This window comes from Puntigrus tetrazona, chromosome 13, assembly GCF_018831695.1.
Source record: "Puntigrus tetrazona isolate hp1 chromosome 13, ASM1883169v1, whole genome shotgun sequence".
In the NCBI taxonomy this organism is placed as follows: Eukaryota; Metazoa; Chordata; class Actinopteri; order Cypriniformes; family Cyprinidae; genus Puntigrus; species Puntigrus tetrazona.
In genome coordinates, this window is record NC_056711.1 from 774,824 (window position 1) to 793,991 (window position 19,168).

The 19,168-nt window shown below is 38.5% G+C and overlaps 1 protein-coding gene across 3 annotated transcripts in view; it reads right to left on the reverse strand.

Moving 5' to 3' along the window:
• lrmda (leucine rich melanocyte differentiation associated) overlaps positions 1-19,168 on the reverse strand; it is a 243,597-nt gene that overhangs the window by 87,415 nt on the left and 137,014 nt on the right. For all 3 annotated transcript variants that reach the window (XM_043256215.1, XM_043256213.1, XM_043256216.1), the window contains exon 3: positions 901-1,027. In XM_043256215.1, coding sequence (XP_043112150.1) covers positions 901-1,027 — 127 coding nt within the window. The remainder of the gene's footprint in view (positions 1-900; positions 1,028-19,168) is intronic.

Below are 19,168 nucleotides of genomic sequence, written 5' to 3' on the forward strand. Positions count from 1 at the left end.
CACCCCCTCCCCTTCACCCAGCACAGGGAAACAAACAGCCACTTCACAGCAAATTCATCACTAATACATTCACTTCATTGGAAAATGGTGCCCAAAACGTGTCAAAATACAACCACACTAATGCAGCACTTGAATTTCAATGGCAGCAGGCCACTACAGGATGTAAATAATTGGCCCATTAGCATGTGCAGACCACTTCACAGCAGAATTCGGGTCTGAGCTGCTGACACTCTGTCGGAGGAGAGCTGTTTGGAGAACAGAGGGTGAGGCTGCGTCATTATTATGTAGATGGATAGCATCCAGCGACAAACAGCAGAGCATAAATTTTCGTCAGGCTAGCACATTTACTTTTGCCATTTACTTTTCTTTGCGTCTCATCACACAAACTAAATGTAACGTGTCGCAGTGAAGTAATTGCAGACTGTCAACGAACGGAAACCTGAAAATTCCAGTCCGGCTTCAAAGATTTACTTTTGGCGTGGGGTGGCTGGTATGTTAGCTTATGCTACACTGAGAAACGTATGAGTTCAAATATTGGTTAATAAACTCTGTTTGCTCTGCTTTCTGGTCATGCGGGCCAACTACAGTAAGAGTCACCGTACGATACGATCTGTTTCTAAGAAGGACGTCTAACAGGGTTTTATCTTTCAGTCATGGGACTGTACTGTTTTTTTTTTTTTGTTTTTTTTGTTCTTCGCCTCTCCTCCACTAGAGGTCACCATGGCACAAACTCAAGTGAGTTTATAAAGCGAGCCCATTAGACAGGAGCTCAATTTAACACAATAACATCATTTAAACAGAACAAGTGTGGCAAAAGGAGATCCTGCACTGCATTGCAAAGAAACCCGCAGCATATCCTGTCATTTTGGTCAAGCATGAGAGCTGAAAAGCAAAGGATATTTGGTTCTTATTGAGCGTCAGGGTATGGAGCCGTGGTAACCTGGGCAACCAGAGGTCATTTCCGAGAAGATTGTTGTCCACAATCAGCTCTTCCAGTTGGCTGAACGCTTTCAGGCCTGTCAGTGACCTGCAATGATAAGGCAAGAGAGGAAAAATGATATGGCCCTAAATCTGGGCAGCCATTATGTGCAGAAATAAATATTTCAGCCGGGCCCTTTCACAGGCCGGAATAGTTTGGGCTTGGGACTGTCAGGAGAGTGAATGATAAGAATTAGTGGCGCTAAGATCCCCTGGCATGGTGCGGCATCCTTCACACGCTGGCAGCGTGAGTGATGAGGGTCACTCGTGAGTAGCCAGGATTCAAAACAAAAGGGCTTCAGAAATGCAGTGTGCGGGATGAATTTGTCAATGTCTTGTGCCTTCAGGCACCCAGCTTTGCCTGACCCTAACCCTCCATTCCCAAGATAAATAACTCTGTCACAGTTCACCTTCACTCCCCCAACACAAATTTAACTCGTCATCCATCATTTTCCCAGCACAGCTATAATGCCTAGCCACAAACCGAATGAGTACAACTTCTGCAACTTATGCGATGAGCCGCTTGCTGTTAAAAACAACTGCTTTACCGGGGGAAAACTTTGACGGTTCTCCCTTTATTCCCCAAAGTGTCACCCAATCCCCCCACAGACGTCCCCCGAGGATCTCTTCTGGATCTCTTCCCCGCCCTGTGCTGGCATAAACATGATGGAGGGTGGTGCTCAGGGTAATGTCGGGCCTTCCAAAGTTCATGGCATGGAAGGTACATAAAAGCTGGGGTGTGTGTTTCTAATGCCTCAAATGGCAGAGGCTGACAACCTACAACGCTAATGTGTCCACCCTTGCTTAATTGACATTTAGGTCTGTCAGCCTCGAGAGAAGAACAAGTCGATGGAGGCTAGATGCTAGCCTTCGGCGCTCTTGGGGCGAAATGGAAAAATAACACCTGCATATCATAATCTTATGGATTTTGTTGTCGTGAGACCTTTTGTGGTACAGTAGCGTGGAAAATCCCTAGGCAATCTGGAAGGAGCTCACAGGAATACGTGTTGATATCTAGCCAGGTGAAGTCTGTCTTTGGAAGACACCCAACTATTGTAGCAACGAACAAATCGGTCCTGCTGTCAGTGTCATAAAACTCTCTGTTGTGTTATGCAAATACCTCGCTTATCGTGTAAAACACGGCTGATGAAATTTTATGGGCTTCACAAGAAGAAGAAAGCAAACTTATAGAAGCGGGCGGCCAAGAACTCCAATCGCAAGAAAAAGGCGTTCTATTTGTATTGTCAAACTGCGTAAAAATTCTGAGAAATGTCCCTGTTTGGTAATTGAAAGCTGTTCTGCGAGCCCTCTGCACCTGTTTGCCTCGCCTGTTTCTGGGCGGGTGTAATGTTATTAGCCGCTTAGTTAAGAGGCATCCGCGCGTCGCAGGGGGGTTGCTTATTAATTGTTGTTTTCGTGTCACTACTGCTGTGTGCAAAAGGTGATTTAATCAGTTAAATTCACAGCCGAGGGAGCGGCCAAATCACAATCACAACAACAAACAGGGATTCAACCCTAATTTGCCAATAACACATTGCGCCTAAACATTCTGCACTGCTGTATTATATGCAACATCTGTACAGCGCAGAAGAGGATAACTTTCAAAATGTGCCGCACACTGAGTGATTAATTGCCAAACGATTTAAAGGAACAGTTTACCCAAAGATGAACATATTTATTCACTCATGACCTGACTACGGAAGAGTAAAAATAAAATATAACTTATAAAACAGATGCAGAAAAGACATATGAAAAGTGTAGGATGTGATGTTGCAGAAATGGCTTCAATATACATCAAACCCAATATTTTGCTATTTTGTCCATTAAGTACAAAGAGAGAAATGTTAAAGAATTTGTATGAAGCTCGTTTTCAAAGTTCACAATTCATATTCTATATTAAATTAGATATTACATGCATCTATATTACATCGGTTTCTATTCACAGATAATTTTGCATATGCTTGCATACCATGCAACATGCAGTCTCACTTTAAAACACCTTAAATATAGAGCACATTGTTCACTTCTTTTAATAACACCAATAGCGAACATTGGTCACACTTCATATTAGGTGGTCTGGAATGCGCTTACATAAGTACAATGTACTTATTGTGTTCATATCGTATTGCAAAACACTTGCTGCTACTGAGGGGGGATATGGGTAAGGTTAGGCACATGTAAGGTGTAAAGCATGGGTCAACAGTGTAATGTAATTACAGACGCAATTACAAGCACATTTTTAAATACAAGTACCATGTATGTACACATTACGTGCATTGTATAAAATTATTTATTTCAAATAATGAAATAGTTAGGGCCACCTAATATGAAGTAGGACCTTTATTCTTTTTATAAAGTTTGCTTACCATGGTCCTTTTGCTGTATGACACTTGTTTACGAGAATAAAAAACTACTTGAGGGTGAGTAAATCCTGAACAGCCACTTACAAAACTAAAATAATGTCAAAACACAAGCAATCTAAAACTCAATCACACACAAACGCTTCAGGTAGGAACCTCTCTGACTCACACCTCGTCCCCATGGGGAATCCAAAACTGACTGCACATTTTCACCACCATCTTCAAAGTCACACCACAATGACAGAATAGCACAACGCAGGGAGCACCGTCTGATCTAAGGCGAGAAGGAGAGAGATGGACGGGAAGACACGAAAGAGAGAAAGAGAGATAGATTTAACGAGTCACGCCAATGAACCCGCTCCTTGTTAAGATAATTATGATCAAGCTCATTGTCACAGTGAATATCTCAACGCGTTTGCCAGTGCAGCGTGTCTGCCTCTCTCTGCCTGAGTTAGCACACAGCTCACAAAGCAGGAGATTTAGCTGCTAAACAACATGCTGCGCTGGAAAAAACACATGATTACACAGGATAAATAAGGCGACCAAATGACCATGATATAAATTAAATACAGGTCAGAGATGGTTTGGTGGATAATGTGGGCACTCCAATGAGGCGGTGACACATGATGGTGATTTACAACATTTCAAAACTGTTTTTATGAAGAAAAAAAAAAACACTGTTTAAGAAAAAAGATTGGATAAATCAGATCTTTCGGCACATTAAGCATATTATTCGGAAGACTGAACAAACGTCTTCCAAAATTGAAACTTACCTAGCACCAAGTATGCTGCTGAGTAAATGAAATGAAGTAGTATGGAACTTCATAATAAAATGCAACACAATACACTGTTTAAGACAAACTGTAAGAATGATAGTCTGAACCTGATATAAGCGACATAAATGATCAAATCTAGTGACAGATGTTTTCACTATCTCTGTAAAAAATGTACCATTAAAACTTTATCTAGGATGCTTTTTTTCCCCATTACTCCACGTGGCAACACATTTGTGAAAATATTCCCCTCATTAAACCACCAACACAAAAACGAGGAACAAAATCACAATGTGTCTTCACGTATGTGACAGGTGTAGTTTTACAGAGACACAGACACTAGCTGGTATACGATGCAGCTAATTATTGGGACAAACAGCCTCCTGACGGTAACTCTTGCTCATAAAATTGGGATGTCTAGTAATCCAATTATTAAACATAATGCCTAATAGAATGAGGAGAGGAAATACTGACAAAGAAAGTAGATAGAAGGTCAAACAATTGCATTACTACTATCAAAGGTGACGTTAAAAAGATCCCGTGTAGATAGTGACAGTTTGCTGACATGCGAAACAATCGCTCGCCGAGAACGTCTAATTCCACGCCTCCTTAAAAGTCGCCATGTAAATGCTGTTAAGCAACCTTTCAAAGCCAGGGCCTGTAAAACAAATTACTATGCAGACTATCCTCAAAAGAAGCCAAACAAGAGGACAAGAGCTCAGACAATGACACAGAGATGGCTTGACAGAGATGGATGGATCGATAGACAAATACTAATGCGGACATGCTGATTGATAAACTGCTGCTGACAACAGGGGAAAAAAACACTCCGTGATTATTGGTTGAAATGTCAGTCACTGCAGCCATTAGTCAGCCAGCTTTCACAGGTCACATGTCCAGGGAGGGAGACACAGAAAGAGAAAAAGAAAAGGGAAGAGAATTCAGCGATACACCTGCCAAGTTAGCAAACAGTGCTAACCGCAAATCAGAGATTTTCAGACACAGCGTTCATTCAAACGCACTCATGAAGCCTTTGTATTCTGAGTCTGCGTTCCAGCAGTGATCCCATTCAGCAAAAGCCTCCTTCTGTATGATATTCCCAGCTTTGATATTTCCCTTTGCTATGGCCAGTAATTCCCTTGTTTGCTCGCCGGTTTTAAAAGGCCTTTCTCTTCTCTGCTCTCTTTTTTGAGTCCCTAGTGTGTCTGTTCTTGACAGAGCAGCTCTGATCATCCTTTGATACTAGTCTCTCTCATATCCTCGGCTCCACAGTGTCACCCATGTGTCTGGAGCCAAAACTGGGTCCCAGAACAGCCACGGGCGATCTAGGCCGTATATGCAACCAGCACCACAGCTCGGTTTTAAAATACAGACTCGGACTCGACTGCGGATCCCATTGTTTGGGATCTTTTCCTGTGTGAGGAACGGAATCCGACTTTAGGCCTTGTTTGAAAGTTAAAGAGGGGAGATTTAACATCAAAGCTGTCTCCGGTGTAGGAAAAGTAATGTTTTTATTCCGAAGAGGCTGCGAAGGCTTGGGAGTGACAGGCAAATTGACACGCTGTTCACAGGGCAAAAGATAAATGTTTGATGAATTGGCCAATCCGGTTGGAGTGATGGGCTTCATATGTGCATAATGGACTGGCTGCCTGGCAGTTCTGATTGCCTGCCAAGATAAGAAACTATAATGAATGAAAGAGGGAAGCGGGGCTGTAAAAACAGCGATCGGACTGGTTTTAATAAATGAAAAAAAAAAGGAAGGAAGAAAAGATGCACATGACACCGCAAAGCTGTCCATCAGAGGACATGACAAACTCCTCATCGCACAGAGAGAATGAATGAATCAACTATTTCTCCTGATAAATGTGAGGTAGAACGCCACATCTGCCCATTGTGTCGGTTTTTAATCAACCCTACAACCTTGAATATGATCTTGACACCAGCTTCATGCAGAATATATGCGCCAAAGGAGCTTGGATGCACTCCCACCTTCAACCCGCATGCAATTCTGTTTTCAATCTTCAAAAACATGATGCCTCAGATGCAGCGGCACTATAAATCTTCAGTTTGGCAGTATTAGGCAGCCATTATCTAGCTTAATCTCAGCCCATCCACCCTGTCTGACTTCAAACATGTCACCAGCCCTCGGGTGGCAGCAATTTACAGATCACATGTGTAAGGAAATGGGCTTCAGCTATGTTGCAATTTACATGTGTTAAAGGCTTATGGAGCAGTTATCCTGCAGTTTTAATGGGGACGCACACTGCTTTGGTGATTTTCTTCCAATATACAATGTGCATTTTGGTTTGTTATTTACGTGGATATACACAAACCTGCAGCGCATAATTTGGCTCCATTAAACAACACTATCATTACAGTACTGGGTATAACACATATAAATAACGGATACTTATATAAAGAGCTAAATACTACTGTTTCGGAGCTAAATACGTCAAAGAAAAAATGTAAAGAGAAGAAAAACAGATGGGGTTCCATGGATAAATGGCCATATTTAATTAGACTGAAATTGTGGATTAAAAGAAAAGATAACAGAAGGTCATCCAAAATTTGCTGTTTTCTGTATTATATTATTTTATATTCTGTATTATTTTATATTTTACTTCTACTTTACATACACTTTTAAGATACATTTATTCACCTTTAAATAACCATTGATCTTTATATTAAAAGGGCAGCTTGAACATTCTATGCAATCTCTCTTTTTTTCTTTGACAAAAAAATAGATGCGCTTGGTGAGTAAATGGCAAAATATTAGAGTGAAGTATAGTGTTAAAGGTATACATCAACAAAAATAAAAATTCTGTCATTATTGACTCAACCCTTATTATTAACTGAACCACTGAGTTCCACTCTACAGACAAAAAACACTGACGTCATTGAAAAAGAAAAAAGTAATTGAGGATTGGTGAAACATGAGGGTTTGGTAAATGATGACAATTTAGATTTTTGGGTGAACTATGCCTTTAAGGCAGCCTCTGACTGGACCAGGCGGTGGTGTGCTGGTTAGGGTGGGGTTGAGTTGAGTCGGGTCGGGTCGGGCGGGGGTTCGACCAGAAGAAGGACTGAGGCTAGGGATGAAACGCCTGGTGAATTATAGACTGCCTCTCAAGATTCACGGCTCTCAGTGGTAGGAGGTTAATATTCTCACATGTCATTAGGTCCGCTGGCTCGGCTGACGGCTCATTGAATCAGGCAGCAAATGATTTCCTCATGCGGCAAAGGACAGCACACTTCAAAGAGAGAAGGGGCTGAGGTCAGAGCCGCTCCGCTGTGATTAATAGCCCCGGATCAGTCGAGGTTGGCCGTAAGGTAAGAATGTGACGGAGGCTTTTGACAGAGCTGACTCTTTAAGCTGGGTTTGACCCCCGGCCCTGGCAAACTTTGTTTCCAGTGCCAAGTCTGACTGACCTGATGGGCCCTGTCAGGGCCAACCTGGACTCCATGAGCTGAGCTGCAATGTGCACAAATCACCTTGTGTTACAGAGTAGTGAGAGTGTCTGTCCAGTCGCTGTCTAATCACTTACTCTCGCTTCAGTCATGCAAAAAGGCACAACATGTACTTCAAAGGACAGCTTCACGAACAAGGGTGTGTGTCCTTTGGGCAAATAAATGTTAAACTTTTTTTTTTCCTTTTTATGATAATAAAGAGTATTCAGTGAGATGGTGTCAATTGTAAAAATTCTGCTTAACCATTATACTGTGGTATATCTGTGGTTGTATAGTGTCTACAAAGAACTGACAGTTGCAGAGTGGTGCTTTCAATACAGACAGCTACTTGGACTACAATGAGACTGAGTCATCGCAGTGCTTGTGTCCAGTTTAAATAGGGTATAAAGATTGTTTACAGCTGGTGCAATAACACAATATTAAACTGATGTGTGATCACAAATTTGATATGATGTTTCCAATCAGAACCATAACATAGTGTTTCGTTTTTTACTCTGGTGCAAATTATTAAATGGTGAAAAATTTGTGCATTAAGTTTCCATGACATAAATTGCTCATACCATTGATTCTCCTCACCTACATAATATAAAACAATTAATATGTACAATTAGGAGTTAAAGGCATCCTGCTTTGTGGCCTGAGCTTTCCAACCTGAAAACCAACAACCAAAATATTACGCAAAATCTAAGTTAAATATAAGTCTTATTTTCAAGATTAAAGTAAAAAGAGAGCCAGCCACTTTATTTTGGAAGCACTGCAGCGTAACTTTATATGGGTCTGCTGGTAGAGAAATGGTCGACACCATTTCTCTTCATGCCTCATGGCCTCCCTGTCTCTGGTGCAACCCAGTTTCTTTTAAACGACACCACTGACTGATTATACCTCTCCTCACAAAACAAATGCATTCTCCCATTCATACCGCTGCCCTGAAAATCAATTCTATTCTTTACAGATGGCACTGCAGTCATCTGCCATCACTGTTTATCTGCGAGGGAAATGTATCTTAAGGCACTTTGCATTTAGATAAATACCAAAACGTAAAATCAATGACTTTGAAAATGACACAGTAATGGAGGAAAAAATAAAATAAGTGGCTTAAGGTAAAATAAAGGCAACCTACATGTATCCTTAAGGTGGATTTAGCAGAGGAATTACCAATTAAGTTCAGCATTTATTTAAAAAAAAAAAAAAAAAGATGTTTACAAGATGTTTTCAGATGTTTACAATATGTATAATAATCAAAGACATGCACATCCTTTTTAAGAATGTCTTGTGGATATTGTGGAATGTTGTCAGTTTAACTTATTTCATCTTGGCCAGTTATTTAAGCACAATAAATGTAATTTACTCACATGATAGTAGCGTGCAAGCACAGTAAACTAGTACATGTAATCTGCTTAATGCATATTTAATGCTTTAAAATAAAAGCACGATTGAACAAAAAAAAAATAATTACAATACTATAATACATAGAGAAAAAAAAATTATAGTTTTACATTTCTTTTTAAAACGTTTGACATACATAGTCAAATGCCATCTAACAAACATGCATTGTGCATTCATAATTGAACTTAGTTCAAATTTTTATTTTCATACTGTAAATAAACATGGCCACTGGTCCTAAAGAGCAAGCATTTGACTAGAAGGCACAAAAGAGCACAGTTCCTGCACGATATCTGTCAAGCTGCAGCCCTGTATGCTTGAGCATCTATCTAATAGCAAATAATCACTACCTTGCTGTCACTTCATGGCAAATGATCAATGACACTTGATGGATGACCCTGTCTGGGGCCTGCCCGTGGTCTGCATCACTCCCATCCCCTCTCACAACCACATGAGACAGCCATGATTCTGTGCCTCATGGCCAACCACACATTCCTCCCAAAAACCTTTCATTTCACTTTCTCAAAGCCGTATGAGGAGCTCCGAAAGAGAGAGAGAGAGAGAGGAAAAAAATAACTAAGTGGATGCCTGGAAAATCAGTCTTTATCCAAACGATGGCCACTGAGAAAAGAAATCGTAATTTTTCAATATTAGAGGGAAATTAAATCATCTGATGATCTAATTGGGAGGATTACGGTCCCCCACCTGCGCTGTCACTCTCTGGGGCCCCATTACAAGGCCCTTATTAGTTTTTACTTGGCAGATTAAAATGCGAGCGCCGCAATCTTTGATCTCTCACTTGCTGACACAAATCCTTTCAAGCCCCAACATTTTCTGCTGGGTAATTAATGCTAATTAAAAGGTTTCAAGCAGTCAGTGAGCGCCGCTCTTCTCCCGTCCAAATTGCCATCAACTTCCCCTATCTACGGATCTGCACGTCATGCACATTTCCTCCTCATGCGGAGTTTTATCGCAGCGTCTATGCAAACAACAAATTATAAACTAAACGCAGGCAACTTGCCAGAGAGGTATCTACTAACTGAGCATTTGCAAAATATAGAAGCGTAGCAATCTTTAATACTAAAATAAACAAAAATACAGCTGTGCTGCATATAACTTGCGGCTTGCGAGTCAATTCGCCAATCTCTAATTCACAAACAGGACGCAGGAGTGATGTTAGACAGCTTAATGTATGTTTTAAACACTTTGAAGCTATAAAAAGGTTTGTTTATGTAACTGTCACGTATAAATGCTGCCTGTCGACAATTTATGTATACATTGAAAATAGGTTAACGGCTTTTAAGTTAGGAATTGTCCTTCGGCCAAGTTTTATCTTCAGCGTTTCCACACACAAACAACCAGATATTCCAGTTACATGTAGTCTTTTCATTCACGTTAAGTAAAAGTATACGCAAATAAATCTGGTTGTAATTAAATGAAGAGTGGTTTGATTTAATTGCAAGTCGCTCTACATTGGCAGTGCTTTGAAACCACTTAAATATATGAGGCATATCCACCCTGACTCCATCATCACTCACTTATTATGTTGTAATTAGCTGTCGCTCCGCCATATCATTATGTAGCTCAGTAAAGTGTCAGGTATGAAGATGTCTCTTCCTGACGAGCAAAAGGCAATATCATTATACAATGCTACAAAATGATAATTACATTACTTCTGCATCAGTACCAACCCTATGTGATAATTAGACGCATATTCAATCCAATTAAACTCCTGATGCAGTCTGTTTTTCCCCTGTCAAACATACAGTTTGACTTCTCCAACGCCCTGTCACAAAAATCTCACGTAAGGGGAAAAAAAAAAAAAAATGTTACTGGGACTCAGAATAACCTGTGCACGTAAAGATTAAAAAAGGTGAATAGCGATCATCGCCGTTTTATGGTGTGAATATAAATTTGAAACTAATTATGAAACACTGCATAACAGATACTCAACTCAAAAAAAATATAGCTTTTATCGATTTACTTAAAAATAAATAAATAAAAAATAGCTGATTGCTGTGCATTATTTTCCAGATAAAGGAAAATCTGAATCCTAAACACGTTTTGTCTAAAAAGCCAGTATTGTCCATTTCCAAGGCATAGCGACTTCACGTTTTAATGCAGAAACAGCCATGCTGTTTTTGAGCAGAAGCCGATGAGCCCATTTTAGCGAATCAGTGCACTGTATTCAGGTCAGGTGACAAGGCCACTTTCACCTTGAAAAGACGGGCTAGCTGAGGGGAGTTTAGTCTAAAAGTGATCAAGGATGGATCATTTTTGATGAATTTTATGAACCTGTGATATCTTCTTCAGGGCATAAAAGGAAAATAAAAGCTTTCACGGAATCATAAAAAAGCAGCGTGTTACAATACTGAAGTAAAAGCTCTGTGTATTGAGTGTAATCACATCCATAAATTTATGATCACAACAACCACCTTTGTCAGACATCTCTATTTTCAGGAGGAGATTAAAAAAATTATTTTTTTTTTTTTTTACTTTAAAACATGAAACATAGTTATCTGCTTTTGCTATAAAACAAACTAATAAGTAAATTAATAAAAAATAAATCATTTAGCAAATTACCTCTCTTTAGGTTATTACTTAAAACAATCAAACTGCTCTTTGCTTGATTGCGCAATTAAAAAAAATTAAAAATAACAACAACAATAATTCAATGAATAGAGTTATCGGCTTTTGCAAATTAACTCTTTAATTACTCTCAAGTCATTCCAAACCTATAATACTTTTCATGCAGGAAACAAAATTGTTATTTAGCCGTTATGTCTAAGCTGCTCATTCCCATACATGAATAACAGCTGCGGCCACAATTGACTTTCAGTGTATGGTAAGGAAAAGATACACAGTTTAATAAGTTTCTTTAATGATATTTAATAATACATTTAGTGTCTTAATAATGTAATAAACACAATTTTGACAGTGTAACATTAAAAATAAATGTACCTACAAGTACCCTGATTATTGAAAGTATTCTGAAAAATTGGGTCAGTGGCCATTAAAAGCACTTAGAAACCAAACTGCATTACAACCATAATGTTTTTTAATAATGTTCCTATTCGCAAACAAAGCGTTATATTCCTACAATCGGAGCATACGTCTAGGCATCCAAGGCCTTGATCTACTGCTACATCACTCAGATCCAGCAGGAAATGGGAAGGCCTTTCTTTCCTTTTCACTTGTTTGGAGATGCCCTCTCTAATACACGGCCATGACACTTTAAAAGAGGCATGTGATGGATGATTTGTGCAATTTTAACTGAAGTTCAGTTTGATGCAAGATTATTCTCGTTCTCACTGCCACTGCTTCATTACCTTAGAAAAGCAGGAATCATTAAAGGAGGCAAGTCCAGTCAAATCTCAGCATAATTCTATAGAGTTGAACTGCTGTCAACATCATTAACCATCATTTCTCCAACTCGCTTCATGACTTATGAAGTGTTCTTTATTGTGTAATGATCCAAATCTCTTACAAAATCGCCCTCTTCAAAGGGCCCCTGGGACATACCACCCATGCAGCCTGCCGACATGTCAGAGGCAAAGATCAAATGAAGCTCAGTAATTAGGCACTTTTCTTTATCTTACAGTCGCCTGTTTACTTCCATTTTCAGGTGACAGTTGTGTAGCTGTAAAGTGAGCGTAAAAAAAAAAAATGAGCATGCCGTAACGAGCAGAGGAATAAGGTAAAATGCTTTGATGTCTTTTGTAGTTCAAAAGCATTACTGCTTATGATCGCAGACAGCTGAGCTTGAAGAATGTAATGTAAACGCTGGCCATGTGAAGGTTTAGAGGGTCACTAAAACAGCTCTTGGACAAATCTGCTGTGATAAAGCAGTTGTGCTCCAGGATTTAGATTTGGACCAAACACTGTAAACAAAACTGTTTATCGTACAGTAACTGAATTAAAACTTACCAAATGCATCAATGGATATGTCTTTACAAATAAAATAATGTAAAATACGAAGACTAGAATCAAACAGAATTGTAAGAAAAATAAATACCGTTTTAAACATTAACATTAAACGTCACAAAAATAGTTATGTTCACAATTTGTTTTATACATTAATATCTTTTTTTCTAAAATATGTACAGTTTTATGCAAATGTTTGAACACCCCTGAAAATGATCATAATTTAAATTTATAATCTGCTGGGTTTTTGGAAGTAGCAACTTCATTTGGATATAATTTACAGCTTATGGAAACAGCAACATTTCATAAACATTTATTTAATCTACAGATACAATGCAATGTAAATCATAAAACAGACAGGTGCAAAAATTTGGGCACCCCAAAAGAAACAATGGCATTAATATTTAGTAGAGCCACCTTTTGTAGAAATAATAGCCTGTAGATGCTTCTTACAGCCAGTGATAAGCCCTCGAATTCTGCCTGCAGGTATTTTTGACCATTCTTCCATGCTAAATTTCTCCAGTTCAGTCAGGTTTGATGGCTGGTGAGGGTGGACAGCCCTTTTCAAAATGAATTCATAGATTTTCAAAGATGTTTAGGTCTGGGGACTACAATGGCAATCCTAGAACATTTTATGTGTGTCTGTGTTTGAATTCCCTGGTAGATTTGGAACAATGGTTTGGGTCATTGCTGAAACAACCAATCAACTTCTTGATTTTTGAACATTGTTCTTGAGAATGTGCTGATACTGGAAGGAATCAAGGTGACCCTCAACTTTGACAAGGTTTTCAGTACCTGTGCTTGACACACAGCCTCACAGCATTATGGACCATCCACCAAATTTCACAGCAGAGAGCATGTTCTTCACTTAGAACACAGTGTTCTTTTTTTGTCATGCAAAGCGCCTCTGGTTGTCCGTCCAGTGGACATTATTCCAAAACAATTCTTTCTTGTCCAGATGAACCTCTGCATACCTTAAACGACTGCTAGCAGTAAGCAGAAAAGGCTTTTTCCACATCACCTTTCCATTGAGCTGTTCCTTGTGCAAAGTTCACTGGACTGTAGAACACGTACAATGACATTGTCTGAAGCAAGATGTTCTTGGAGCTCTTTGGAGGTGATTTGTGGTTTGACCGTGACCATTCTAACCATTCTTTCACTTTGCCTTTCAGATATCTTTCTTGGTCTGCCACATCTTTCTTTCACAAGGACTGTTCCTGTGGCCTTCCATTTTATAACTATACTGGAGATAGAGACTTTAAACCTTTGTAACAAGTTTTTGCATCCTTTTCCTAATTTATATTGATTACTTATCCTAGTTTTTAGGTCCCCATGTTGCTACCTTTCCATAGAGATAAAGGATTATTAAAAAGGCATGGAGGGGTGCCCAAACATTTTGCATAAAACTGTATATGTATGGGTGTGTATTTATATATACATAATATACGCAGTACAGATGCACATATGTATTTTGTACACAAATACTTTTATTTTGGATACGATAATTGAAATTAATGGTTGCCCAGCACTGAAAATAATATTATATAATATATAAAACATGCAGTGATCAATGTTATACTCTGGACATTAGTCAGAGACACAACAATAAAACTAAATTATTTACAATAAAATGGGGAAAAAAGTTGAATTGCAGACTGGATGTGTGAACTCTAATTTGAGATGGTATACAACTGAACACATAGGCCTGTACACCAAAAATAAAATATATGGGAAGCATTTCCTCCTGGCATTCGCGACTCACAATCCATCAGCCGGAATCACCGGTGTTCATTATCTCATCCGCTTCTGCATATACCATATTTGCTTTGTTATACACACACTATGAAGCCATGATAAATAAGCCTGAGAGATGGTCTAACCGGTCACAATAAAAGATCCTCTGTATTTTGACTGAAGGAAAGCACCTTTATCTGTCCGGCTATGTGTGTGTAGCCTCCCGCTCAGCGGGGGGCGTTGAGGCAGTGCCGCAGGGGTGATGCTTCTCAGGGGCCCGAGGACCTACAGTAAATCTTCAAACAATTTAGACAAACAAAAGGCCACTGCGGCAGGAAAAAAGACAAGGAAAAACAGATGAATAAGCAACATCAATTACCGACAGGGTTGACCTGTGAGCCCCCACACCTCGGCTGGCCCCTCACACCCAGGGGTGGCAGATTGAAGCTGACATGCCTGGAGTGAGAACAGTACGGCCTCACAAGGCCTTTCCTCTGAGTGCGGACAGAACGAGAGAGAGAGTGCCAGCAGTGGGAGCTATGAATGAAAAATCACGCATAATAGGTCCCCGCTTTAGTTTAAAGTGAAACAAAATGGCTCAATTTGAGCACTTAGCCTGTGGAAAATTGGCGGCGCTGAGATAGGACAGGAACATGCGAGGGGACAAGCGAATCAGCCCTCTGATAAGTAGACTATAAGGGGAACAAAGCCGGATGTCCAACAGGCTTACCAGTGAACTCAAGTGCGATTGGGCCCCTCGAATGGCCGCTTCAGTCTCCGCTTGCCCTCCAGAAAAGACCTCCTTTCCCCTCAGACGCTTTGTGCTCGACCAGTAGTTAAATAAATACAGAGCTCATATTTGTTCAACACACCAAGCTTTGTGTCGTACCACTGGATATTTGTGTAGGGATGAGAGCAGGGTAAACGCATAGCAAAGCAGGAAGCTTTAATCTAACACACTGGATTACAAAGGTTTCACTTACGCTATTGCAATAGGGAACCTGCAAAAATGTTTATGAAAGTAAATGTTTTCAGCACAGTACACACTTTGAATCACATTTTTTTTTTTTTTTACTTCAAAATGTACACAGGATTTAAGATTTGTAATACTGTTATTAAAAGAAAAAACACTAGTATCAAACAGGACTAAAAAACAAAGTACTATAAGTATGTTATAAGGACGATAATTTTAATAAAAAACAGTAATATTGTGAAATAGTATAATAATTTACCACAACTGTTTTCTATTGCATTAAATATTAAGCAGAACATTTTTTTCAACAATAACAAGAAGAATTATTAATAATGAGGACCAATAATAATTGAGCCCAAAATCAGCATAGAAAAATATCTAATTACCACAATATAAAATTACAGTTTTTTTATTTTAATATATTTCAAAAACAGTTTAAAATTGTATTTGTAATCATATTTCACAACATTACGGTTTTGAGATATATATATATATATATATATATATATATATATATATATATATATATATATATATATATATATATATATATATATATATATATATATATATAAAAATAAAAATATAAAAATCACTAACAAACTAAATATTTTTCTAAATAATAACTACGGTAATAATAGATGCTAAAATGCACGCATTTACAGTCATGCCTTCAACCCAAAAATAATAAAAGCCCTAAAACGTGCTGCACAACACAATGCTCCGAATGCATGCTCTAGTGCTAAACTTGCACAATCTGATCTGTGTTTTATTGACCAGCCTCAGACACAGTCTCTATAGTAACAACACACACACTAGGGTGTAAAGGGACATTTAGGAACATTGCCCGAGGGACTGTTTAATACAATGGAGTGAACAATAACACCAACCTACACAATAGAGGCCAAAACCACTGAAAGCAATCCGACAAGCTCACTATTTCAAACTAAGTATGCCTTAAAATGAAACACGGCTATAAGCAAGACATCTTAGGTTCCAAACTGTTGATAAAAATTTTCTATTTTAGTGTATACTTTCTGTATTTACACTGCACATTAGCGGTTTTTAAAAACAACACAAAATAGGGATCTGGGTGTTTCATGTTCACAGACATCGACAGCGGTGTCAGATCCAGCTGTATTCTGTAAATCAGACGTTAGATCATAGCGGAAGGTGTCATTTAAGAGAAGAAATAAACTCTTTGATATTAAATAAGATGGAAGCAGAGCAGTCATAAAATATTTGACCTTGCTAAGAGCTCTACACACCTCTCTAATCCGACGGGCTCCTTTTTCAAACAATAGAGCTCTTTAAATCGCTGCAGCTATCAGCACAGCTCAAATAGGTCTATAATAGAGCCCTATCTTCTTTGCAAATGGAAATCCAGTCAAGGGAGGAGATGGGAATCATTTTCATCTCGTTGACATGCAGTACAACTGAGAGTTTTGTGGAGGAGACACGAGCCTACAGGTCAATTTCCATGTCAGCGCTGTCTGTTTTTGGAAATGCGCAGCTTTGAAGTTCAATTTTATGCAGCGCTGAGGTGAAGGGCTTCATTAGGGGTGCTTTAAGCTCACGGGGTCACACTAAACACATTAAATGTACAATACACAAATATATTAGTTGTTTACACAGACTACCATGAGCAAATTTAGCAAGAAAATGTTCTAGACAAAACGAAATGCTGTCATCAACACATTATTCCATAATGAATGCGATACATGAGTGAAAAGTCAAAAATTTCAATAGAAGTAGGGTAGTATGTATCTACACACACTATATATATATATATATATATATATATATATATATATATATATATATATTTATTTATTTAATTTATTTTTTTTATCCAGTCTTCAGTGTCACATCCTTCAGAAATAATTCTAAAAGGCTTATTTATTCATTATTTTTACATTTATTTAGTATTACATTTCTTTATTTCTTTTCATTCATATATTTGATGAACAGAACTTTTAAAACGACGTAACTGATTTGAAATAAAAATATTTTACAACATTATAAATGTCCTAACTGTCACATTTGATCAATTTAATGCATCTTTGCTAAAAAAAAAAAAAAAAAAAAAAATCTAATCTTACTCACTCCAGTCTTTAGTGGTTTAAATAAATTAATGCATCACCAGCAAAATCCATTAAAAAAAAAAAAAAAAACAACTAAATATATTTTGCAACTGCAGTGAATGTTCATTTTTGGAGTGCAAAATAAAATTTAATGAATTAATATGCAGCAGTATTTTATTAAACCACTTGGGCCTGTCATTTCATAAGAATTGCATAAGCAGAAATAAATAAATGTGTATACAGTACATTTTCATGGTCAAAGCTGTCCTTCGCTGCGCTTGCTCAATACTCGACTCTGCTTATCTGCTTTAAAGCTTTGATTAAATAGAAAAGGCGCAGATCTTTCCCAAGCCGCTTTTACGATTCCTCCTAAAATGGATTCTGCAGAGAAAGGGGGAGAAGGGTAAAATCTGAAGTGACACAAGACAAGAAATCTATTTCCCCCCTCAGCCCCTTCCTCTCTCACATCCTCCAAAATGTAAATGCATTCTCGCTCAGTTCAAGCCATAAAATACTGCCCTTGAAATATTGAGTGACAGAAGGAATTATGGGTTATTGTACTGTCAAAATGCAAGACAGCTGTATGATGGGATACTGTGTTATTTAGACAATCAGAAACTTAAGAGGCAAAGTGACACATGCCCCCCCTCCCACTCTCTCTCTCTCTCTCTCTCTCTCACACACACACACACACTTACTTAGACAAGCCTGGTGATCACTGCCAGACAGAGAAAGCACTCGAAACACACAGAGGACCAACAGCAAGAAAGCTAAAGACACTCTTCTTTCATACGTAACGCAGCTGATACACTCTATGAAAGACGCTTAACCCTAACTTCACACAGAAAGTTTTAAACTTAAGTTTTACATTTAGTCTACAATTTTGTCCCACTGCGTACAAAGATCAGTTGAGATCAAATGTAAAGGATTTGCATTGATAGAAGAACCTACACATACAGAAACATTTACCAAATTTGCACTACCATCAGTTCTAGGTGAATCGTACACGTGGTATTCATTTTGCCTTTCCTGACATGCGACATGCTTTTTTGACTCTCAAAGTGACGGCACCCATTAACTTGCATTGTATTTTTACAACTTCAGCTAAAAATCCTGAAAAAAAAAAAAAAAAAAAAAGTCACCAACATCTTGGATGGCCTGACGGTGAAAAAACTGACAGCTAATTTTAATATCTGGGTGAACCATTCCTTTAAACAGGGTCTAATATGCTTTATGATGTGAAAGCAGTTGAAAACATGTGACTCCATCACATCTGTTGCCTCAGCACTAATGTCGTGTTGCTTCGTGGACAACAGTAAAAGTACTGCTTGCTCACCTGTCAATCATCCACTGCACTAAATACATATACACACTATAAATATAGCCCACGCTACTGGTGTCAACAGTTTAGATTAATTACAATTTTATTGAAAGTAGCCTTTGTAGCTCACTAAGACTGCATTTATTTGATCAAAAATGCAGTAAAACAGT